Below are 27,139 nucleotides of genomic sequence, written 5' to 3'. Positions count from 1 at the left end.
AATGTCACTCGATGCTCTGTCCCTACCACCCGTCCTTAACATCTGAGTGTCCCAGTCTATATATGGTAAGTTGAAATCTCCACCTAAGACTATAACATGCTGAGAAAATTTATGTGAAATGTATTCCAAATTTTCTCTCAGTTGTTCTGCCACTAATGCTGCTGAGTCGGGAGGTCGTTAAAAGGAGCCAATTATTAACCTAGCTCCGTTGTTGAGTGTAACCTCCACCCATAATAATTCACAGGAACTATCCACTTCTACTTCGCTACGGGATAAACTACTACTAACAGCGACGAACACTCCACCACCGGTTGCATGCAATCTATCCTTTCTAAACACAGTCTGTACCTTTGTAAAAATTTCGACAGAATTTATCTCTGGCTTCAGCCAGCTTTCTGTACCTATAACGATTTCAGCTTCGGTGCTTTCTATCAGTGCTTGAAGTTCCGGTACTTTACCAGCGCAGCTTCGACAGTTTACAATTACAATACCGATTGCTGCTTGGTCCCCGCATGTCCTGACTTCGCCCCGCACCCGTTGAGGCTGTTGCCCTTTCTGTACTTGCCCAAGGCCATCTAACCTTAAAAACCGCCCAGCCCACGCCACACATGACTCATGGTAAAATTTTACAGTTAAGGAAAAAAACTATACGTCTACGTTACCCAAGTTCAATTACAACAGTAGAACTATTTATAGAACTAACGATAGTGTTTTCGAAATTGTCTGACTACTAAGAAAGCAACTACCTGTATTAATATACTACTCCACAACTAATACCAACACCAACACCACTTCACAAAGTTATTAGGTAAAACTAAAAATTCAAGTGGCCACTGGAAACTCAGTAAAGTTAAAATGCTGTATGAAAATTTTACTAAAATATTTCACTAGAAACAATAAGTAATGTTAGCTGAAATCTAAAGCACGAAATTAACTAACCGTCTTAAACACTCAAAAAACTCTAAAAAAACACAGTGAGCGAATGTTTCCAAAAGTTTATTAAATCATTATTTTGCCACAAACAGCATGAAACACAGCTGAAAACTATTAAATTTAATAACTGTATAACAGTGTGTAAATAACTTCGTCAGTTCTTAACTTTATAGCCACTACAGTTGCAACTGCGCACTGCATAATGTAAATGCAGTACTGAGACGTAATGTTTGGACAAACGACATAAGCACACTCACGAATAACAGACCATTCGAGTCAATAACACAGGAAAAAAGACTGAGATTAATGAATATCCATTAATAAGTTACTTTTACAGCAAATATTAACACAAATAAACTTTATAATAAGTAACTTCAGACTAAAACCTTACATTGATGAGCAATTTCAACAGCGTCCAGCACACGTGACATCACACCAAAGATCCTAAAATGTAGATGTGTGTTGTCAAACTGAGTGGCGAAGGCTCCTCGTGATGGACACTCATAACAGCTGCAATGTTCTCTGGATATATACCATTTGAATGCCACCTGGAGGCTTCTTGTTAAAGACTGGGCCATTTTCTTTAAAATTACCCACCCACATAGCTATTGCATGTGGAGATGGCACCCATCCATGATAATGCTGTTGAAGTTTTCTTTGTGCAACAGACTGTCACACTGCTTGTAAAATGCTCTCACAGCGATAGCAAGTTCCACACCATTCCAATGCTGCAAGATTGCTAAATGGCTACATTTTGACAACAACTACACACCAGTTCTGAACAATTGCTGGCACTACACTGTTGACAATACTGACATTCAAAATTTGTAGTTTCCCTCCACCACCCTGTGTAAATGTGACTTGTATTATTTGAGTGAATATGTATAAGATGAAAATATAGCACTCTACAAGTGCTGAGCCTGTTTTCAGTTATAATTGATTTTGGTTCTAAGTTGTCATTATAATGATGTTTTGTCTGAATTTCTGTTTCATCATGGTGGCATCTTGTCTGTAAAACTTGGAAAATTGAGAATTCTCAGAAGTAACTTTATTGTAAAGTTAGGGAAATCTTGGGGAATTCTGAAACACTACGCAATTCTCATAGAATTGAATTGGTTGTGGGCTGAAAGAAACATATTAAATCATTTTGCTACAAATAACTGTGCAGTCCTGCGTGGGAAACAATATGGATTTTAGTAAGAAAAAGTGATGAAGCAGAGTGAATTGTGTAATGTTTGTAGCTCGTTCAAGGATCATCAACCTGAAGAATTTTTGTTATTGTTTGTGGGTTCTCAGTTACTGTCTCTGGGTTCTCAGGTTCATGGTCCATTTCCCATTGCACGATTGTGAGTGTGACAAAGTGTAAGATGCACCTGAGAATTTGTCACATACAGGAATACTGATCCAAATTTTGTTGATTGGCATTGATTGTTCAGGGTTCAGTTCTATTTATTAATTTCAGTGCAGAGTAGTACTTCGTAGATTTTCTTCTAGTGTCATGCTTAAACAATGGACCCAGTGTGTAGAGCATCAGGTTTGAAATGTGATTCATTGTTGCCATCAAAGTCTATTAACTCCAATTACAAAATTTCAGTGTGTTATCCTTTTGTGAGGATTTGTCACATACTTCAGTTTATCGCATAATGGTATGACATGATGTGGCAGACGATGGTAGTAATGAAATTTTCAGGAGTAGCAAGAGCTTATAACTTACAGAATTGTTGATAACACTGGAAATAAACTACTGTGTTGTTTTCAACGTTCCCATGTCTAGCTAATGGTTCAGATATAAACCTTCTGAGCCAAACATTTTATGTGTCTGTTTCTGTAGTGTCTTTGGCTTTGTCAGTCAGAAAGAGGAAGTCCTACAGCATAATTAGGAGCACCCACTGCATTATTTTGACAAATGTATCTTGCATGGCATTGTTTGCCGTTTTTGCTGAATGATTACAAGTTCTTATTCAATAATTCCAGCTGAAGAAAGTATTTCATTTTGAAAATTGCATAGGGTATTCTATTTGTCTTGTTTTGAATATAATGGGGTTTTCTGTCCACATAAATATTCATTTTGTTTTCTTGTACTGTAGAACAAGTAAATTTATCTACTGGTAAATTTGTTGGTAGCTTTAACTTTGCTTTATTTAGTATTCTAAACTGGATAGTTACTGCTATAGTATTCTAAACTGGGTAGTTACTGCTATGAACCACACAGGTATTTTGAAACAGTTACAAGACAGCCAGAATACCAAGGTCTCATATATAATTTTGTTTAAAACACGTCAAAAACGTACAGGGGGTTGCCGGTTGTTGTCATATCCAGGGCATGAGTGTTTTTCATCTAGTGTTCTTTGCAGGTAGTTAAAAGGATGACATTGCTTTTGTAATGAGTGTCTCATGATATTTTCATCATAATATTCTCAGAAGTGAGAGAGAACCCAGAAGTAAATTAAAAGTGTTTCCACAACCAGTGACTTAAATACCCACTGACCACACACAAGAAAATTGACTTTGAATGCAGAAAAAAAAAAAAAATCGGAGCTGTGACACCTGGGCATATGGCATGGAATGGCCTGATGTGGACTTGCCACTGTGTCAGCCACATTTGACAAATGCGATTCCAATCGAAGAGCAGAGGCTGCTTTTCCACATTATGCCTGCACATACCGTGCACCTGATCCAGTCAGCCTTCTTTGTTGGTCATCCAGTGCAGTGCGTGGCGTTCCTTGTTAGAGCAAAGCCCAAAACAGAGTGATGCTGATCATCCCAGTTCTCATCACAGCCTTTGCTGTGAACAACAAAATCCTTAGGTCTGTCTTAAATTTTGAACCCTTAAGTGACAGACTCTGTTTGCTGTTCATGTGTTGTGCAAACAAAATGTACACATTTATTAAAGTTCATACACCAGCGCACAATAAAAGTATGAAGTACTTTGGGGGAAAAAAATGGAGTATTTACATTGAAGAAGTGTGAATATCCGTATAACACTATACGATACTATTGGTATTTTAATGCAGTAATTGCATGAGAAACAAAGTTTAAGGGTATTCTTGGGTGCTACTCAGCACATGAAGAGACCATCAGAAATGGAATATACCTTGTTTAATTATGTGAGAACCATAAACTTTACCTAATGTCTTCACATTTTCGTCACCTGCCCAGAATGCAAACAACATGGCCATCACCTAATACAGAAGTAGTAGAGTTCTAGACACAGTTTTGATGTACCTCTAGGCACACAGCCCATAAATAACAATTGTCACGGTCAAAAAAGGAGAGAAATGTAGACTCTGACCACCATGTTTCACTTAAGAAGTCCAAACCTATGCTTCTTAACAGGAAGAACACAAACACCACCGTGTTCCAATTCAGAACCAAGAAACTGAAAAAAAAGGACAATAAATTCAAAGAGCTTGCTCAACCAGCAGAGGACGACTTCCAGAATATAAAAGCACAGTTGGCACTGGCTGCAAAAAAAAATTGGCACCCTTCAAAAAGAGAAACACACACACACTTAGTTGTATAATGACTGTGAAAAGGCATTGAGGAATTGTGTAATTGCTAAGATAAAATGCCTAAGACGCAAGAAAGAATATATGGTCATATATTTATGCAGTGAATGCAAACAGCAAAGCAAATACACAGTGAGAGGGAGAAGTACAACAAGGAACTATTGAATGCTATATAAGAGAATAGTGAAATGGTCCTGCGATTACTATAGAAACTTTAAAGTTAGGTTACAAACTTTCTTCCAGCTTCTAAATTGTGGAAAACCAATCATCAGAGCTGTTAGTGAATCCTCAAATCCCATGCCATTATTTTTTGTGATGTAAATTAAAGACAGTTACATCAAGGCTACTTCGATAAAAAAAATGCAGAACAGACCCATACTGTCACATTGTAAAAACGTAACGTAACATGTGAGTGTTCAAGATTTTTTTATCATTTAGCATACAGAGAAGCCTGAAACAAGTATGACTGCACCTACCCTGTTCAGATGACCACAGCTACCCCTAAAAAGTTATCATATACAATAAGGATGAATATTAATTCTCCCTCCTCATCACTAACCTCTAGTGGTCACCTTGGTTCATCTGTCCATGTTGGAGAGGACACTTCTCTCCCTCTTCCTCCCCCTCCAACCATACAATTACATTTTCATTGGGACCTCAGACCACTCCACTTGTATAATAAAGACCTGCACCCAAGTGACACGACATAGCAGAAGGGGTACTACTTCCAGGAATTACTCCTGTATCACAACCCTAGGCCCTATTGACAGCCAGCAGCTGCAAGTGGCCCAGACATTGAGCCACATTACAGCCCCTCCTCATCTGTACCAAATTCTTATTTAGATACTGTGGGGTCTTGGCCACATGTCTCTTATAGGGTGCCTAAAGGATGCTGCATTCTCAGAATGCTATACAATAATTCAAGCAAAGTCACACTAATAGTTTTTATTACAACTAAGAAGAATGACAATACTTAACTTGGAATTTACAATGGTGTCGCAAGTGGGAGGCGACATGCAACATTAATCCAAGTCCTTTGCTATATGCAATGTTCATGCAAGTTTGAGACACAGTTTGTGGATCTCTAATAACTGCTATCATAGTGTTCTCTGCTAGCCCTGTCTGCTGAATACTGAGCAGCCAAGGCTGGCAGGAGTGGCACTTATACTCTCCTCTTGTAGAGGTAGTTCCTGTCATGGTGCAGTCCTAATCAGCGCACCATTGGCTGACGTCGTTTCACCGCCTTCTCTTCTCTTGCGTTCTTAATCTTTGTTCTGGCACTTGTGGTTATGCCAAAACATTCCTCCCCCCTCCCCCCCCCCCCCCCCCCTCCCCAAGTGATGGACTGTCGTCGTGTAGTTAGTGCGATCACGGTGGGGGAGGCAGGAGTGTGGGCAGATCGCCGGGCTGGAAACTGTGGCTGCAGGGGACATCAAGCTTCCAGCCGTATCCCATCATCCGGCTTGCGCTCTTGCGGAAACATCCCTCGGAAAACGATCAGAAGGGTACGTGTCCACCTCCTGCTGCCATGAACCATATGAAGAAGGTGCCGACTGCTGCTGTGTGGGTGGGTACAGCTCCATTGGTAGGACGAGAGGAGGTGGAGGAAGTGAGGGCTCAGTCTCCATGGGGTCATCCAGCGGTGTTGTGGGGACACCCTCTGGCGGCTGCTGTGGCCACGCTGTCCTCTAGATCCGTGAATCTGGGGAAAAAAAGACTGAAAGATCATCGTGTACATGACAGACATGAAATTGATTTTGATGGCGGCGCTGCAAGCCATCTGGACCTGAAAGAAGATACATACAAGTGCCAAATTGACAGATGATCTCACCTGATGCCCACCCTCTGCTGCCATTAAAAACCCTTTAAAAGACAATATCATACGACTTGAAGTGATACTTGCAGCTTTCCTTCAGTGCCGGATGCTGAGGAGGGTGGAGCAGTGTCCGATGGCGGTGGCCATGAAGCAATTCTGCCGGCGATGGTCCATCTCATGGGTGCTAACGATAAGAGACGAGAAACAGTTGCAATACTTGATGTCTGGTGTGTGTAGAGTGAAGTTTGTTCATCTGTTGCTTGAAGGTTCTTACAAAACATTCCGCTCTGCCATTTGACTGTGGATGGAATGGTGCAATAGTTACATACTGTACACCATTGCATTGGCAGATGTTTCAAATTCATTTGACGTGAACTGAGGTCCATTGTCTGACACTATCACTTCAAGTAAATCATCAAGGCAAAAAATCGATGACAACACCTAAATTGTGCTACATGACATTGTCGAGGTCTTCGGCACAGCGAAAGGAAACTTGCTATATGAGTCAACCACAATCAACCAATGGGTGTTCCAAAAAGGTCCTGAGAAGTCTATGTGCACTTGTGGCCATGGCAATTGCGACTTAGGCCAAGCAGAGATTTTTTTGTGGCGGAGCAGACCGATTTTCCACATATACATGACACTGTGACGACATCTGTTCTGTTTGAGCGTCTAAGTACAGTGTCGACGCATTGGCTGTTTAGTACGAACAATCCCCTTGTGTCCTTAATGAAGTGACTGCAACACTTCTTTTTGCAAAGCTTTAGGGATCAATGCAAGTGACTGTCCACTGTTATTTTGAACAAGAATTACACCTTTCTTTACAGTGAGGCTATGCTGATGGCCAAAGTATTGGTGCACTACAGATTTCTTTATGCTAGGCAAGGAATGAGGCCAAGATGTGCATATGTACTTGAGCAAAATGTTCAAATCTGGATCAGCTTCCGTGGCCTGTGCAATCTTCATGTAGTTCAGCAGGAAAGATTAAAGCAATTCAGAATACTAAGCATCCATGTGACACCAAGAGTGCAGCAGAAGCATCAGAGTCTGTATCAGGGCCAATCAGAAGACGTGAAAGAGTGTTCGCATTACCATGTTGAGCTGTTGGATGATCTGGTACTGGCATCGAGACAACAACAAAGCCCATTATTGCAATTTTTGGGTGGTTCGTACAGGAACCAGTTTCGTCAGATGAAACAAGGACTGCAAAGGTCTGTGATCCATTACTAAGAAGAATTTTCTGCCATACAAGTAGTGGTGGAATTTGGTGACACCATGTACAATAGCCAAAGCCTCTTTTTCAATTTGTAAATAATTACACTGAGCTTTGGACAACACTTTTGACACGAAAGCAACAGGCCTGTCTTTATCACCAATTCTGTGCAAAAGCACTGCACAGATTCTGAATTAGGAAGCAGCAACTTGCAATACAACCGGTTTTACAGGCTCAAAGTGAACTAAGCATCGATTACTGAGCAATGCATCTTTAAGTTTTTGAAAAGCCACCCTCTTGTGACGCAAGCGATGCAGTGGAGCTGCGGTTTGTGCAGCATTTGATATAAACCGAATGTAATAATTCATTTTCCCTGAAACTGACTGTAATTCTGTGATATTGCGAGGAACTGGCAAGTCTCATATGGCTAACAAATGCGACTGAAGAGGCTGTACACCTTGACTGTTTGACATGTCCAGGATACTGCAACTCAGGTTTAAAAAAATCACACTTGTCCAGTCTACATTTGAGTCCTGTCTCAGATAACACACGAAACAAAGCACGTAAATTTGCATTATGTTTTTCAGGTGTATGACCTGCTATTACAATATCATCCAAATAGTTCGAACAGTTTGACACATGCACAGTCAGCTGTTCAAATACCATTGGAAAATACAGGGTGTGAAAGCACTGTCAAAAGGTAAACACAAATATTTAAACAAGCCCCTATGAGTATTTACTACACATGCTTTTTGAGAGTCTTTATTGAGCAGTATTTGAAGATACGCATCACACAAATCAATTTTTTAAATGTAGCAACCAGTGCCTAATCTGTCCATGACATCCTGTGGGTGTGGCAATGGATAAGTATCAATCACAGTTTCTGGGTTGACTGTAGACTTAAAGTCAACACAGAGGCAAATGCGACCTGAAGGTTTGGAGAGCAAAACCAGTGGACTTGCCCATTGACTAGCTGATATGGGTGCAATAACTCCGCCATCTTGCAATTCTTTAAGGTTCAGCAGTGATGTTGACCTTTAATGGAATGGGAACAGCTGTTGCCCGGCAAAATTTCTGCTGAGCATTGTCTTTCAGAGTAATATTGGCAACAAAATTGTTAGCTTTGCCTAAACCTTCAGAAAAGAGCTCCGGGAATTCTCAGAAAAGAGCTCTGGGAATTCTTTTAGCAAGCTAGCTAGCTACACTGTCTTTTGCATTGAATGCAGACACTGACAACACATTGTCCTGAATGTTAATGCCAAACAAATCAAATGATCAAGACCAAATGTGTTCTTACACTCATGTGATTGTAGCACTCTAAAAGTCACTGTCGGTGTTTGCGAGCAATACATTGCAGGCAAAGTACATGTTCCGAGAACGGGAATGTCTTGTCAATTATAAGTTGTCATTTGGGTGCAAGTTTTAGACAGGCGTGGGGAGCCTAACAGCTCATATGTGTGATGATTGAGCAATGTGACAGAGGCACCCTGTCCAATTGAAATTTCAGAAGTTGCCCACAAATGAGAAAATGAACAAAAAGTTTGTTCGACTGACGTATCACTGAAGAAATTGCACGCTTGCTAGTGTTGCTAATGCCTGTTGCAGACTTTGGATATACTGCGTTAACGACATGGGCCTTGTGACAAGATTCTTGTGAGTGGGCCGAATTCTTGTGTTCGTTCTATTGCAAACATTAGGATTGTACATGTCCTTTCCTAACAAAAGCCTAACACTGAGCTTGTCGGGAAGGGCAGTCTTGGCGTTTGTGCTGTAAATAACACTGCAGGCAAGATTTAATTCTGTTCGCCCGTGTAGCCGCCTGTTTAGAGAACTGCTTACGCAGGGTGGAAGGTTGTTAACTCAGTGTGGCTAGCGCATGCTGCCGCTGCGAAATGGGGTGATCGCAAGCAAGAGACTCAAGCTGGCAAATAGCTGGCTGCTCAAATGTATGAACTGACAAGGCACCGGAATCGTACTCATTTAGTATTTGCACTACCTGCTGAAATGGGGGATCGGACTTGTTTCAAAATTTGTTCTCCGAGTTTGACATCAGGTACATTGTACACAATTGCATTACGCAACATAACATCTGAATATAAAGCACTGCAAGCACATTTGAATTTGCATTTCCTTGTCATACCCTGCAAATCTGTTACCCACTCACAATAATTTTGGTCTGACTGTTTGTTGCAATTTAAGAACTGATACCAAGCTGCTATCTCATCACTTGTTGTTCATAATAGTGAGTTAGTGACACTACCACATCGTCATAAGCAAGTTCACTTGGAGTGGCGTTAGGGAACAGTTTTTGTAGGAGCCTAAACACCGCACTTCCTACTGTCGATAGTAGATAGGGAAGTTTCGCACTACCTGGTACATTGTGGGTGATGACGTGGGCTTCAAATTGTGACAACCAGTCAAGACATTCTTCTTCTTGTTCACAAAACTGTCAAAAAGGTAGTGTAACATCTGTAGTAGGCGGTGCCTGTTCCATTGGGCGCACAGTGTTGGCTGGTAGCTGCTGCACTGTGTCGAGTAACGTGGAGATTTGTTGAGCCTGGAACTGAAACATCTGCGTTAGCTGTGTGGCATCTAATGCTTGTGGCTGTGGTGCCTGAGCGGGGGGCAGGACAGGTAGGGTGGGCATGTTGGAAGACACAAATGCAAAAATCAGACAAGACAAGACAAAAAAAAATTAGGACACAAGCAAAGAAAAGTTCTGCAATGCCCACCTGAAAACACTGATTAGCAAAAATGACAAGAAACTTTTAAAGCAAATAAGCACCCTTGCAGAGTACAGACAAGAGGAAAATTAAGGTGCCAGCAACATACAAAAATCTGCGGCCATCTAGCACAGGTTCTGTGGATACTCGTCGCCATAATGTGGGGTCTTGCGCACTCATCTCATATAGGCTGCCTAATGGATGCTGTGTTCTCAGAATGCTATACAACAATTCAAGCAGTCACATTAATAGTCTTTATTACAAATAAGAAGAGTGACAATACTTAACTTGGAATTTACAGTGGTGTTGCAAGTGATGGGCGACATGTGACATAAATCAGAGTCCTTTGCTATACATGATGTTCATGCAAGTTTGACACACAGTTTGTGGATCACTAATAACTGGACAGGCCTAGCAGAGAATGCTACGATAGCAAATACTGAGCAGCCGAGGCTGGCAGGAGTGGAGCTTATATTCTCGACTTGTAGAGGTAGTTCCTGTCATGGTGCAGTCCTAATCAGCGCACCATTGGCTGACATCGTTTCACCACCTTCTCTTCTCTTGCATTCTTCATCTTTGTTTCGGTGGTTGTGGTTACACCAGAACAGATACTACCTGTACTGTATCTTAATCTGAGGAGGAAGAGGAAGAGGAAGAAAAGAAGAAACCTAAGAGTGAAGGTGGACTTGCTAGCCCCTACTGCCATAAAATGCCCCTTTCACTGCTGTAGAAATCTGTGGCTCGCATAACTGTTCAGGAAATAAGATTCTCTGCAATAAACTCAGCCCTTTTGCATGATTATCAGTCTATTATAAGAACTGAATGGGCCATGAAAAAATCAGTGATTTGTTGTGTGTGGGAAATGTGGGATGGAGTGCTGATCCTTTAGACCATGTCTAGTGAACAAATTCCCTGATGGCAGTGGTGCCAGTATGCATGTGAACAAATATAGAACTCACCAGTTGGAACAGCAATGTCCTCCCATAAGGGAGAGGTGATGTTCCGTGAGATCGAAGATTTGACCTTCCAGCTACCCCTGCCCTGCACATAACCCTCCCAAGTGGCCTGATAACTCTTTGTGATAGTGTGTGCTGCCACTATAGGGGTCCTGGGCCATTGTGCCTGTTCTCCTCCTGTGTCCCAGTTCTATTCTATTTCTTTCCGTGCACCTTAAGCTTCAGTGGATGCCCTATTCAATGTTGACATGGCCATGCCTCTGATCTATATTTTCACTTACTCAGTTTTATTTTCTTTTATTTTTTAATCCTACACACTTTCCGGTTTATCTGTAAATGCCCCTGTTACCATATTTGACCTCAACTTTATTTTCAATGAGAGGTGAGGGAGGTCGCCAGTCCACGTGGGGGATTGTCAGGTACCTGTTCGGTGATAGGCTGACGACTGTGCAGGGAATGTACTGTTAGTGCCTACACTGTTTAATGTACTGTTGGTGCTTGCACTGTTCACTGTTTTCTCCCCATGAGTGCTGAGGAGTATTTGCGTGTCTTATTTGGAACACAAGGACTCCGGGTAACAACCTCCATATCAGGGGTCCATTGCTTAGGTGGCATGGTGCCCATAGGAAGAGCCCCAGTTGGAGTGTGTGGCACTATGGCAGACCAATTACTTCGATGGGAATTAAGTTCAGTAGCATTAGTGGTCATATGGCACCAGCTGACACATCAGGGCAATTGACTCACTTCAACACAGAAGAATAAGACCCCAATATCTCCTCATTAGGTACAAATCAAAATGAAAACCGATCTGCCAGACAAGGGGAGGGGGGGAGAGAGAGAGATGTTCCTCAATTTGTGATCTGTGCTAGGACTGAAGACAAGTCTTCCTTTCTTGAAATTAATTATACAACAGTCGAGATTGCAGAGGCACATTTACTACAAGGTGACGGTTTTGATCATCACATGATCATCTTCAGACCTTCAGAACTGTAATATGATGCAGGCTGTAAATTAGAGGGATACATGAAAAGAACTTAAAATTATCTATAAAATTAAAAAATGTAGATATACCCGAACTAACGGACAGTGGCTGTGCACAGAGCGGGGACTGCTGAATGATGTTAGTCAGCTACTGGAGAGAGCAGCACAGCCATTTCTTAAATACTTGAGGCTCTGCTTACAGCTAACAGCATGATGTCAATGTTAGCAAATCAGGTATAAGTCAAAAGAATTATGCATAAAGAGATTATCTTAATCTTAAATAGAACATCAAAATTACATAGAAGAATTTTATAATAAAGAAGAAGCAACTTGTTAATACAGCTGTTGTCAAATAAATATACCAAGAACTTTATAAAGGAAACAAGTAACCATTGAATTCATTGTGTATAGGTTGGTCTGTAGGGGCGTGCTGGAAAAGAAATTGATGTTGTTGGTTACTATAGAGATGGTAGACACTAATCTCTGGCAATTTCCATTGAAGTGGCCACAAACTTTAGTAAATGAACCTTTATGGAGAACACTCCATAGCTGCAGTCCCAGGATGTAAACAAATGGTATCTGTTAATGTACATATTGATATATATGCTAAATGGTTGTTGATTGTAATATGAAAGCAAATAATAGCATAAGTGGTATGAGAGGCTAACAGTATTAAAGAAAAATACGTGCCCATATTTCTAAAATATGTAATGTGAATATTATTAAGATAAATCAGAAACTAACAAAGCAATTATAATGAAGGCAAATTAAGGCAGTACCCTCATCATTATTAGTAAAGATTACAGTTTCGTAATATCAAAGGAATTACTAAGGTTAACAAAGACCTAAATGCAAATTTTCAAACTAAAATTAATGACAGTATAGTTTTCACATGAAGAGAAAGCAACACTTAGTTGTGACTCCTATATTACCTAGGCTGAGATCGCAAATTAAATTATACACTCCTGGAAATTGAAATAAGAACACCGTGAATTCATTGTCCCAGGAAGGGGAAACTTTATTGACACATTCCTGGGGTCAGATACATCACATGATCACACTGACAGAACCACAGGCACATAGACACAGGCAGCAGAGCATGCACAATGTCGGCACTAGTACAGTGTATATCCACCTTTCGCAGCAATGCAGGCTGCTATTCTCCCATGGAGACGATCGTAGAGATGCTGGATGTAGTCCTGTGGAATGGCTTGCCATGCCATTTCCACCTGGCGCCTCAGTTGGACCAGCGTTCGTGCTGGACGTGCAGACCGCGTGAGACGACGCTTCATCCAGTCCCAAACATGCTCAATGGGGGACAGATCCGGAGATCTTGCTGGCCAGGGTAGTTGACTTACACCTTCTAGAGCACGTTGGGTGGCACGGGATACATGCGGACGTGCATTGTCCTGTTGGAACAGCAAGTTCCCTTGCCGGTTTAGGAATGGTAGAACGATGGGTTCGATGACGGTTTGGATGTACCGTGCACTATTCAGTGTCCCCTCGACGATCACCAGTGGTGTACGGCCAGTGTAGGAGATCGCTCCCCACACCATGATGCCGGGTGTTGGCCCTGTGTGCCTTGGTCGTATGCAGTCCTGATTGTGGCGCTCACCTGCACGGCGCCAAACACGCATACGACCATCATTGGCACCAAGGCAGAAGCGACTCCCATCGCTGAAGACGACACGTCTCCATTCGTCCCTCCATTCACGCCTGTCGCGACACCACTGGAGGCGGGCTGCACGATGTTGGGGCGTGAGCGGAAGACGGCCTAACGGTGTGCGGGACCGTAGCCCAGCTTCATGGAGACGGTTGCGAATGGTCCTCGCCGATACCCCAGGAGCAACAGTGTCCCTAATTTGCCGGGAAGTGGCATGCGGTCCCCTACGGCACTGCGTAGGATCCTACGGTCTTGGCGTGCATCCGTGCGTCGCTGCGGTCCGGTCCCAGGTCGACGGGCACGTGCACCTTCCGCCGACCACTGGCGACAACATCGATGTACTGTGGAGACCTCACGCCCCACGTGTTGAGCAATTCGGCGGTACGTCCACCCGGCCTCCCGCATGCCCACTATACGCCCTCGCTCAAAGTCCGTCAATTGCACATACGGTTCACGTCCACGCTGTCGCGGCATGCTACCAGTGTTAAAGACTGCGATGGAGCTCCGTATGCCACGGCAAACTGGCTGACACTGACGGCGGCGGTGCACAAATGCTGCGCAGCTAGCGCCATTCGACGGCCAACACCGCGGTTCCTGGTGTGTCCGCTGTGCCGTGCGTGTGATCATTGCTTGTACAGCCCTCTCGCAGTGTCCGGAGCAAGTATGGTTGGTCTGACACACTGGTGTCAATGTGTTCTTTTTTCCATTTCCAGGAGTGTATAATTAAATTATATAAATTTATTAATTCACACAGTTGTAAACAATATTAACTGCCCCCCTCGTACAATCTAAATAACAATCTTAATTAAATCTTAAAAACTTTTCACATTTATGAAGAAACTTTTAGTATTAAAAACAGTTATGAATTGACCAATGTAGTGATTCCAGATAATGCCAGATTCACGTTGTTAGAGGTTGCCAATCTTTATACCGACATACCAATTCATGAGACTATCAAAGGCATTAAGACAATGTAATACATCACAAAATTATGAGCACCAAACTGCTAGAAACTACTCATGCTTTCAATTGTTTGCTATTTAATAATAGAATCTGTATTGAAAATGGTGGTCTTACTACGGGGGTTCATTTGCCGGCATGTTAGCCAATATCTCGTAAATTATGTCAAACTGTTATTTTTCAGAAATAACCAATAGAATTATTTAATATAAAAGATACATCAACAACTTGTTGTTATATAAAGGCTCCAAGAAAGAAATTGATGTCATCACCATCACCTTAAAAAATGCATATCCAAATCATTACTATTTATTACTTTCACAGTAGAGCATGAAAATCAAATAAATATTAATTTTTTAGAGCTTGCAGTTTCAAATGAAAATAGTAAACATTGTATCCCTGTTTACAGGCAACCAGCATCAAAGGATGTAGTAATTAATGACACTTCATGTCATCCTACTAAATATAAAATTGCATTCCTCAAAATAATGATACATAGGTTATTAAAATTACCTCTTCAGTGTGATGCAGTCCAAAAAGAAACTGGCACTTTAAAATAAATTTCTCCATATCTTACAACCTGGATGTCGACGGGACATTAAACCCAATCTTCCTTAAAAACAGATTTCTTTTGCCCTGACTTTACATAAAAAATTACAACAAATAAACGACATTGTTACAAATTTCAATAGGAGGCTTATTAAAATGACTTACACGTGACTGACTTCGTACAAAATAAACAAATAATTTAAAAACAAATCTGACAATGGTCTTCACAACTAACAACCCACTTAAAAGAAAAAAAGAAAAAACTGAAACATACAATTGACAAATCTAACAGATACCGAATTATAGCATCTACAAAATACAGTGCGATAATTGTGATAAACAATATATTGGGGAAACTGGCCATAACTTTTTAATACATTTCAGAGAGCATACTACAGGTATTGCACATACAAAGTTATTGTTTTGTCAGTATTTTTATGAATTTAACCACTCGGAAGGTTGCATTTGTAACAACGTGAAAATTGTACATAATGCACCTAAAAGGGCTATTTTTTAATATGTTAGAAGAAATTTAAATTTATTCACATTAAAGAATCAAACCCTTCTCTGTTATAAACAAGCATCTGGACTTCAAAGATAAACACTGCTTTGATATTTTTGACGCTCTGCTTTAGAATGCTTAGTCAACTGTCTTGATTTTAAAACTATACAAATTTATTTTATATCCTTCTTCACACTCTGTTTTTGTAACAAATATTATTGAGTTTAACGAATATTATTGTGCTTAATGATATTTTATTGAAATATAATGGCTTATCACTTTTTTCCTTTAATTTCATATTATTATTTTACATATTCATATGATATTCATACATTGTATTAGTAATCGGTATATTAGGTCAGTCATAGCACAGCATTTTTAATTTGTATTTGTTCATCATGGAATTATCTTCATTAATTAATTTATGACAGTACTTGTTTGCTCATTAGTTATCTCATTATATATATTAGAAATTTGGGCAAGTATTTTTCTTAAATATTGGTAGCCTCTCATACTGCATTTGTTGTTATTTTCTAGAATAATATGATCAACAACTGTATACTGTGGATAGATATGTAAATTAATGGATACCATTTATTTATATCCTGGGAATACAGCAGTGGAGCATTTTCCACTAAGCATCATTTATCAATGTTTGTGGCCGCTTCAATGGAAAGCGCCTGAGACAGTGTCTACCGTCTCCATAGTAACCAACTACTCTGTACATCTATGGAATGTCTGCTGGACACCATCTATCAATAGTCACAGACATCTCTTTGTAAATCACCCTGCTGCTACGCCTTTGGAACGGCATCCACCATCTCCGTAGAAACCAACAACATCCTAATTATTTTTCCAGTGTTCCCCTAGAGGGCAACCTATACACAATGTATGCAATGATTATTTGTTTGCTTTTTAAAGTTCTTAGTATATTTATTTGACAATAGCTGCATCAACAAGTTGTTGTTTATTAATTATAAAATTATTCTACGTAATTTTGACATTCTACTTACTAGTAAGTACATTGTTTTGTACATAATTCTTTCGACTTAAACCTGATCAGTTAGCACATAATCATACTGTCAGCTGTAGGCAGAGCCTGCAGTATATAAGAAATAGCTGTGCTGCTCTTTCCAGCTGGCAACTATCATCATTCAGCAGTTCCTGCTCCATGTACAGCCATTATCCACCAGTATGGTTATATCTATATTTTGTAATTTTTTGGCTGATTTTAAACTTTATGTATTCCTCTAATTTATATCCTTATAAATTACAGTTTTGAAGGTCTGAAGATGACCATGTGATGATTGAAAGCAGGCACCTTGTAATAAATGTGCCTTTGCGATCTAGACTGCTTTATAATTAATTTCAAACATTCTATTTTGATCAGACTTTCTCCAGCAATGTTTTCAAAAAGAATTAATTTTTCTTAAATACAAAGCCATTGAGTTTTGTGGAGGAAATCATAGACAAATACGGCAAGACCACCTCATTAAAAAACTGCAGAACAGATCAGTACTGATTAGAAACATCCTTGTCACAATTATCTCTCACAGGAATGTAAGTATGGTCAAAGGTACAATCTTCCACAGGGACTTTACAATTCAAACGGATGAGGAATTACATGCTAACTTTGGAAGGACATGGCATCCATTTTGTCTGTCCAGTCAAATGAAGGCTGAAGGTAACAAACAAGACAATGAAGCTTTTATCTTGAGTTTTGTGAGTGAGTTACTATTGTATGAAAATCAGATTATGGTCTACCGATGTGATGTAAAACAATATTTACCACCCACCATGAGGCTCTTAAAGTGCATGAAATTCGACCACATACCTGACACATCATAAGAAAGGAACATAATGTCCAAGAGTGCAAGATCTTAATCATTTAGCTTATCGGGAAGCCAATAACAAGTACAGTCATCTTTTCCCTGTGCAGACAACAGCAAGATACTCCCAAAAAGTACCCTTTTCATCATCTACAACCACGATGAATATTCCTTCTCCCTCCTTGTCACTAGGCCACTACGGCCTCCATAGTTCATCTATTTGTGTGAGGGAAGAGGCTCTTTTCCCTCCCCTCTTACCTTTAAAACAGTGCTGGGATTCTGGCCCTCTCCAGCTCTGTAATAAATTGACACCCCCCAAAATGGAGCAGTGTTTACTGCTGGCCGGGCCAGACCGGGAGGAAAATAATAAACCAAAGGTACAGGCAGACCCATCTGTCTTGGATTCCTTCCCTCTTCCTCCCCTCCTCCATTGCTATTGAACTGGTGCAAGTCTGTTCTCAATATCAGTAGAAGTATTACTTGTCATGTGTATTATTCGCTCATCTTTCCCACTTCTCCGATTCAAGTTGCAACCCTCAACTGCTAGAGGGCTTCTAATTGTAGGGAGTAATGCATGTAATGGAACTGTCAGTGTATGAGAAACAGCATGCTGAATTTGAAGAGTTCATCCACACATGGAGCACCCTATCCTTCAGCACAGCACACATGAGCACTGCGACATCTGCAGCAATCCTGCACCTTGAGTGCACTGTCATCGATCATCCACCACACAGTACCAACTTGGGCCCATCCTGTTTTCATATGTTTCCAAAACTTAAAGAATGCCTTAGAGGACTTCACTTCGTTAGTGATGACATGGTGCAAGCTGAGGTGAGGTTATGGTCCCATCAACAAAGTCAAACGTTCTACAGTGACGATAGCAACAAACTTGTCTATCATTAGGAGGGATGTGTTTTTCACCGGGGTAACTACGTTGAGAAATAAATATGTAGACATCAAGAATAAATATGTAAAATGTTAATAATGTTTGATTTATTTAGAAAGCAATAAGTGTTTTCACATAAAAAATTTGAAGGCACTACTTTTAAGCATGTCTTTGTAGATGGCATCCCACAGGTGGTGGTAACCCAAACTGAGTCATGATTAATAATTCTATCATTTTTCACACTGTCGTTAGACCCATATGCAGGAATAATCCATTGTGATGGCTGTTGTTGCCACCTAGTGGAACTGAAACATTTGCTCTCACTTTGCTCATTGTGTTGCATGGGTTTTGTAAATAATTCATTTCAATATTATGCAGCCATGATTCACTAAACTGATAGTTCATTAATATTCACACCTGTCAGTACAAGCTTCCTTTGGAAATGGAATTACTAAATTATTCTTGAAGTCTGAGAGTATTTCTCCTCTGTCATACAACCTGCACACCAGTTTTGGAATAGTTTTGTCATGGCTGGGTATCCCAAGGATATCAGTTGTTCTGACAGATTGTTGTTTTCTCCAGGAACCTTGTCTTGTCTTTGATCTTTCAGTGATCCGTCAAATTTGTCTTGCAGTATCATATCTCCCATCTCGTATTCGTCTACTTCCTCTTCCCTTTCTATAAAATTGCCTTTGAGTTCATTTCCTTTGTTTTGCAATTCTATATTCCTACCACCTGTCAGCTTTCCCTTTTTCGCTTAGAACTGCTTTTCCATGTGGAATCTTGATATTTATACAGTTGCTTCTCTTTTTCTCCAAAGGTTCCTTTAACTTTCCCATAGGCAGTATCTATCTTTCCACCTCACCCAAATATAAGAAAATTCTGAATTTAAGACAACCCACCCCCTTTTTGTGGGGGGGGGGGGGGGGGGGGGAGGCCTCTTGAAAAAAAATATTTTTTAACATATTCTGACCAATTAAAAACTTTTATTGATGTGTGGTATCTGCCAAAAAAGTTAACATTGCGTCTATCCTAAACTTACGCCATACAATTAAAGTTGAAACAAATGAGCCCTAGGTCACAATTTTTAGTCTTATTAACCAGGGTTCAATATGTCAAGAGTGCCTTCATCAGAATTTAAATGTTTTAAGTGGCCTATAACATAATTACAAAATTATGGGAAAAGAATTTTTTTAACATAAAACTGGAAGTACATACTGACTGACAATACAAGACAGAGACAGTACTTACATGTCACATATAAAATAAATAACAGGCCAGAAGGGCTTTAGTCTCACAATTTTTTAAAAAGAATGCATGAAGGTGAGCCACTATGGGCTGCTCACATGTCGTGCTTCAGACTCTTGTGCCATATATCTAGGGCGCCCATATGATAGTTTGCAGGGGGGATTTAGACCTGGGGTGTGTACTATTTTTAGTACAATAAAACCCCAAATTAACAAACGAGTTTTTAAGAAAATCCTGCTCTTAATGAATATTTCCATAAGTCCCAAATTAACTCCCATAAGAACAGTCTTATTGCGCTCCACTTTCAGCAAACCCCACTGTAAGAAAAAGTATATTTTTAAGGAATAGACATTAAACATTTTGCGAATTAAAATTCAGTCTTTATATAATTCTTGCCATGTTAAAGTGAGTTTGATTTCTCTCCATTTAATTTTACACAGGATGTATTTTTATCATGTGACACAGTAAATGGTAATAAATACAGCTGGTCGACACACTTAAATCATAGTCAATAACCCACTGATACTGGCAGATGTGTTGAAAGAATCAGAAATAGATTTCCATTTTACTTAGGCACGTGACGTGATGTCATAGTCATCGAGTTTGCAAAGTGCAAAAATTGTAGTTTTTTTTTTTTTTACCGAAGTGTCGAAGCTGTGAAGTTTGCTTCTGTGAAGTTATGGCCTGCAAACATTGAAAGCTTACAGTTCAGCAAAAGCTGACAATTATTCATGATGTCGAAGACAATGTTAACATAAATGTACATGAAGAGTGCAAGTACAACAGCCTACTTGCACTCTTCAAGTTGCCATCACCCATCCCAAATGATGAGTGGGCTCAAAACCCTTGTACACAGAGCCAATAGAGTGTCGGATGCAGATAGTTTGTGTAAAGAGCTTACGCATTTGAAGGATAATTTTTTTTATTGCAGAATGTGGGATTTTATGATATACCATGCCAGTGTGGTATGCCCTATATTGGACAAGTGACATGTTCACTGGAAGAATGTTACACAGAGCATAAACATTGCACACGCCTTCTGCAACCCATTAAGCCTTCAATTGCAGAACATTGTATGTCCAACAGACGTTCAGTGGAGCATGACAGAACATTATTTCTAGCCACAACATCTGTTTGGGACTCCTTTATAACAGAAACCATTGAAATACATATTGCAGAAAGTCTAATGAACTGTGACAGCAGCTGCCAGTTGTACAATGTGTGGAATCCCATCATCTCCAAAATTTGCTTCAGACGAAGACACCGGAATACTCTGATGACTGCGTCAAGCGACAACATCAAAGACAGCTGACCTTTACAGTTCCCCCAGTGAGGGGGCTGCCACCGGGTGGTGTGGTCCTTCTGTCACAGTGACTATGATACCTGCTTGGCAATAGTCTCAACATGCTTTATCAGGCGGAGTGGAGAATGTCTTTGTCAGTCTTCGATGGCTCAGCTGAAGATGATAGCAGGTGTTCAGTCGAAATATCATTGAGTGAAATCTGTGATGACTGGCTGCAATCCTGAAATCTCTTCAAACATTTAATTCACCGGAAAAATTTTAAATTTGATATACTACTGCTCTCATGTTCATGAAATATTGTTGTAGATTCAGTGGAATATACTGCAGGAGATATTGCTCTCTGCTTTACAGATCTGATGATCGCAACATAGTTTGCTGAAATCAGTCATCACATTAAATTCAGTACAATAGCGATCTTGGCTGTTTGAACTTGTACTTGCACCAATAGTTTAATCTGCAAACATAAGATGACCCGTATTTCTTGAATGACAAATTTGGGGAAAAAAACCTAGACTTATATTGGGTAAACATGGTATATCCTTCTAGAGATTTGCATTTGTTCTCGAGATATTCCCGCTTAGGCAACTTGCATGCTCTGTTAATCTCATCTTTGCCTGCTGAGTCACGATAGGCACAACAAAAAGGTTCACACAATTATAGCTTTCGGTCATTAAGGCCTTTGTCAGCAGTATATATACACACACACACACACACACACACACACACACACACACACACACACACACACACACACGTCTTCAGTCTGAGAGAGCTGAAACCACACAGGTCGAGCTGTAGCTACTAGATATAAGGACCACATTCCCACCAGAAGTGGTGAAGATACGCGAGGTTCCACCTTCGCTGAACATCTTGTACAAATGGCTCGCACGCCTGATCCCCCGGCCAGTACTGAGCTGCTTCATTCTGAAGTTAAGGGTATGAAATTAGACATATTAGAAGAAATGGAGAGTTTTAAACATCTATGGTATGACAAAAATTGCATACTTAACGACCAATTCCAGTTAAAAAACAAAATTTTTTCAAAGGTTTTATCCCCTTGCTCAGTGCTTCACATTCTACCATACGACATAGCAGATAGCCGATGCATTGATACGGTTGCTTGGTGTCACTGATGGTCAGTTCGTTCAGTCACACTCTATGTTTCCTTAGCTTTAGTTATGATGGCTGCCCTTACAAACGTGGGCACACTAATACAATACACGTGCTTTTTTCTTTCATTTAACACCTTATAGTGAGTGATTCTTGTACATGTTCACAGTATTCTCACTTCTTAAAAGCTCCGATATTTCTAATACGGTCCAAATAGCCATTCCCACTTAGTTATAATTATCCAAGTTGAATATGGTGTTGCAAGGATGTTTTTAATCATATTCATTCCAAGTCAGAGGTCTGGCTTAAAATTAGGAAATAAATCCTTAACCTTTTTTAAAAACATTGAAGTGATGTCGTACGTCTCTTCACACACATATGCATACCATTTTTGTAACACTAATCACTTTGACCTCTTTCTGTCAGTAGGTAATAAGGGCAATGAAAGCGACATTGTACGTCCTTTCATGCAATTACATTAAGCCTGTCCTACTAATTTGACCCTTTCCTGCACTTGGAATTTAATATAGTAACTTTACATGCTTATCCAAGCGTAGTCTTCAAATAATATCACCAACCACAAGTAATTGAGAAATGGGTTATTCATCCCCTGCTTCTAGCTGATGGTATTTTGTCTGTCCTGTGTGCATGCATTTTGACCATCCGTGGAATTTGCTATCCCACATATATAGTTTCAGCCTATCCACATTCTATAGTTCTATAAAATCGTCCTTGAGCTAGGACATTATACATATACACTCATTAACTTCGTGCGCCTTTGACCCAGTCATCGAATCACTTTCATAACACATTTTATGCCAATCACATGGAAGATGATGATTTCTCAATTTGCGCATGCGCGTTCCTTTCTGACATTCTCACAGCCTAGCTACTGCCGCCACCTCAGTTTACCTGAGAGCCCGCAGCCCACCGAACGTTAGCTGGGGTGTGGAAGCAAGCATCTGACATTTGAGCTATTGAAATGGTACACAGGTACCATTTATTTTACATTTTATGTGAGTCTTTTGCCCTTTTGGACATTCTGTATTAATGTTAGACCATGCCTCTTTAGGCAGTTTGTAGTTTAAGTGTGTTCTGAAGAAGGCATGGTTATCCGCGCTGAAACCTAGGTCAACATCCGGTTTCTATTTGCAATCAAAACAGATTCTTTATAATCATTAAATTTCATTTATTTGTCACTTTATTGCTGCCAAGTCTACATGGAAATGTTTCATTAAAGACACCAAGAACACTATTTAAGAATTTCTTAGAGTTTTTGTCACTTGAGTTACGATGATCAAAAGGTCATGTTTTCTCTTCTAGCTTCTCACTAAATGTGAGCAAGTTTTCTTTGTTAAAGTTCCTTCTCATATGGCTTTTCACACTTGATATGTTCCGGTCTACATGTGACAGCTCAGTGAACAATGTACAATGATCTGAAATACCTAAATCTAGACAAAATTGACACCTATCTTCATATACATAATTAGAACAATGTCAATACAGGTTGCGAATTGGCCATTTTCTCTTGTAGATTCAGAGAAATTCAGTTTCAGATGATATTTATGTAACAAGTCAGTGAATCTTGAAGTGTAGCTACTATCACATGTGATATCAATATTAAAGTCAGCAGCTATTAGAAATTTTTTCTCCTCTCTACAAAAGTGTTCTAGCATAATTTGAGGCTTAGGTGAAAATAGTTATTTTGTTGATCTCCCTGGGATTCTGTCTATTGAGAGTACTATAACATTTACTGGGAAGTCCATTATTTCTACACTACAGCTCTCAGACAGACAGTCTTCATTTAAATAATTAAAACAGTTTCCGATTTCATAGTTTATATCATTAAGCAGAAGTATACATAAGCATCCACATGACTTGTTTCTTCTGTGAAAGATACTTGCTTATCTGAAGTTTCCTATTTTGTTTAAAATTTTAATTGTATCCTCAGTAAACAGTCCCGCATTTAAACAAACAACTCTAGCATTTGCACATTCTGACAAAATCATTTCCAATTCATCTATTTTGGAACTTCCGTCGCATGAAGCATTAGTATTTAAACCATTTATATTCCAGTGCTTAACATGTGTAATTTTACTATTACTTATAGGCTTTAGCACATTTTTTGCCAGATAATGGTTTGGTTTTGTCTTTCTTAATTCTATGCAATCACAGACAACTTCCCTGCATTGTTTGCACCTTATTCTTTTTAATAATATATTTTTAACTGCTCTTACGGCTGTCCTAAACCGTTTTCTATCCCCTCATCCCCTTTTTCCTTTTGCGCTTTAAAATCCACAGACATACCCACTATGGAAGACTTGATTACCGTAGTAGCTGCATCCCCCAAAACAGCACAATCCACTCATCCATCCATTTAGGAGACTTGCAGCCCATAATGCTATGAGTGTACCTATTTTGGTACAGCATGTATTAATAGAATATTGGTTATGTTTTGATAAAGGGTTATCCATAATATAATAGAGAATACTGCTCCTTCCACTCCCAATCACCTATTTGGATAATCAGTGGTCATGTGTGATTTAAATTTCATCATTTAGGATAAGCACCTGTGTGTGTTAAGTAAGATGAGATTTATTCCTTTACTGTTGGTAATTCTTTTAGATATAGGCAATTTCTAAAAATTAGGTATATGCTAATAGAAACATTATCTGTGACTGATAACTGTGTAAATTCTTCTGTGTAGGATCCTGTTTGTCAGCGAACACGTGAACTGCTGGTGTTAAAGGAACAACTGGAAAAACAAGTAGAAGAGTGTAGGCGTGAACAGCAGTTGAGAGCTGCGCGCACTGCAGCTACACCACCACGACTCTCATCTCCTGTACACACATAGAACTTGTTTAATTGACACAGAATGTCAAATGGTAGTATAACAACATTAATTTATTGACTGTTTTTCATAGTTACTGTAAATGCGCAGTACCTGCTTTATGGATTCTAAGTTGTCCGTTGATCTGTGTAAATGTTCTTTGGTGTCCAAAAATGAGATATAAATTGTGTAGTTTTGTACAGTGTTGTTGTTTAAAGATTACATGATTTTTAGAGATTTTCCTGTGAATTGTTGTTTGTAAAGAGTTTTAATGGACATTAAATGTTTCAATGCTTGTCCTAATAAATTATTCGGTTTAAATGCAGCATGATGCACCAAGTTGCTGGTGGCTCATATCAGCAACATTGCACTTCAGAAATATTTTGAGAAGTCTCAAGATTGTGATGTGGTAATTGACAATGTCAGTGCAGTGTATGTAAAGTTAATGACAGATAGTTCTGTTCTCTTATATGCTATCCCTAACTACAATGGAGAAGCATCACCAGTCCCAGATGCTTGTGTGGTACTTAAAGACTTATCATCATGGGAACCATACTATCTTTAGTTACTGAGAGATTCATTGCATTGAATCATCATAACATATCATCATTTCTTACGAGCTAAGTGTGCAGGTATGTTTTGTCAGTGTATATCTGCACAACACCATAAAATTGTGATTTCATATAATATTCTAAGAAAATTGAAAGTAATAAATGCTTCTGAAATGATAGAGATTGTATGTTTTGCTTAATGTGTCAGACACTCTTCCATTTATGAAGAATGAAAACTAATGTACCGAAATGCCCAGAAAGATGTAAAACTGCAGTGACATTCATGTAAATCTGAAATGGTAGTCATGATAATACTGACCACATGTTGTGTGACATAGATCTGTAGTTGTCGGGGGAAAATGTCTTTGCATACTGTATTGTTTAATGTAATTATTAATGGTAGGTCTTTGAAAAAAAGGACAATAAATGTAATATTTTTTGCTCTAAAATAGTACTAGTAATAACTTAGATGTTTCTTGACTGTGATGAATGGGACTTACATCAGAGATCAGGTGATGATTGGAGAAAGAAGTCTTTCAGCTGGATCTGTTAGTAGTGGTAATAACTGTTGTAGTTAATATTGCCGGGGGAATAGTATGCTTCATGTATTTAATTCCATCACCAGACTTACAGCTCCTACAAAATTTTTCAGGAAATGGATAATAATGCTTCTGTTATGCATTTTGTGAATTTATGAGCATATTACTTCTATCGTAAGTACATACTGTTTCAGTCTGTGGAAAGTATTTGCAAGGCTAAATTATGATTTTCGTATTTAAGTCATTAATGGCCTAACAGATCTAAATAATAAGACAACAGTTTTGTTGTTTTTCCAGTCCCATGAAAGCATTCACTGTATCACCAAGTTTATATGAAAAGAGTATGTATAGCCTTGTATTTATGTAAAAAAAATATATATATTTGTTGATGGAAGTGTTTCATCTTTCAGGTGTTATTGTTCCAATGAATGAGGACACAAAAAGAAAAGAAAATATCCCACCTTACTTCTTTATATTACATTGCATTAGTCATATTCCAAGGATCCTGTGAAGAGTGATCTCTTGGAGAGAAGTCGAAGATGCACATTTTATTTTATTCGAGTATTAAGCAACAAAATGATTTACCATTATGAAAGACTATTCCAATCACCAGATCAGCTAAAACATTAACTTTAGAGCTTCTGTAAACATCCTCTTCAATGAAGTAGAAGAATGTGCTGAATTGAAAGTTGTTCAGTCCAATCTTAAACTCCGCCATATTATTTATATGATGACTATTGTGCTGTGGTAGGTTGCCGAATTTCTGCCCATGTATCTGACTCCTTTCTACACTAGTGTTGATGTGTTGAAGTCTTTATGGAGGGTATTTCTGCTGCTTTTCATGATTTACTCTGTTTTTTGATAAAAGAGAAATATTGGTAAAGTCATCGGAATATCAAGTTTTTTGAAGAATTCTTTAAGGATGTTGTAGAAGTAACACCTGATACATTTCTTATAACACACTTGCATATTCTGAAAATACTGCTCCTGGCTGTTGAGTTTTCCCAATAATTGATTCCATAACTCCTTAGTGAATGA

At 39.3% G+C, this 27,139-nt stretch overlaps 1 protein-coding gene across 2 annotated transcripts in view; it reads left to right on the top strand.

Annotated features, from left to right (window-relative positions):
- LOC124555567 (myotubularin-related protein 2) overlaps positions 1-25,314 on the top strand; it is a 182,921-nt gene extending 157,607 nt beyond the window's left edge. For both annotated transcript variants that reach the window (XM_047129526.1, XM_047129525.1), the window contains one exon: positions 24,889-25,314. In XM_047129526.1, coding sequence (XP_046985482.1) covers positions 24,889-25,035 — 147 coding nt within the window. In that variant the 3' untranslated portion in view covers positions 25,036-25,314. The remainder of the gene's footprint in view (positions 1-24,888) is intronic.
- The last annotated feature ends 1,825 nt before the right edge of the window (positions 25,315-27,139 follow it).

The sequence above is a fragment of the Schistocerca americana genome, chromosome X, assembly GCF_021461395.2.
Source record: "Schistocerca americana isolate TAMUIC-IGC-003095 chromosome X, iqSchAmer2.1, whole genome shotgun sequence".
Lineage (NCBI taxonomy): Eukaryota > Metazoa > Arthropoda > Insecta > Orthoptera > Acrididae > Schistocerca > Schistocerca americana.
Note: the sequence above shows the minus strand (reverse complement) of the source record. Positions and strands in the feature narration are given on the sequence as shown.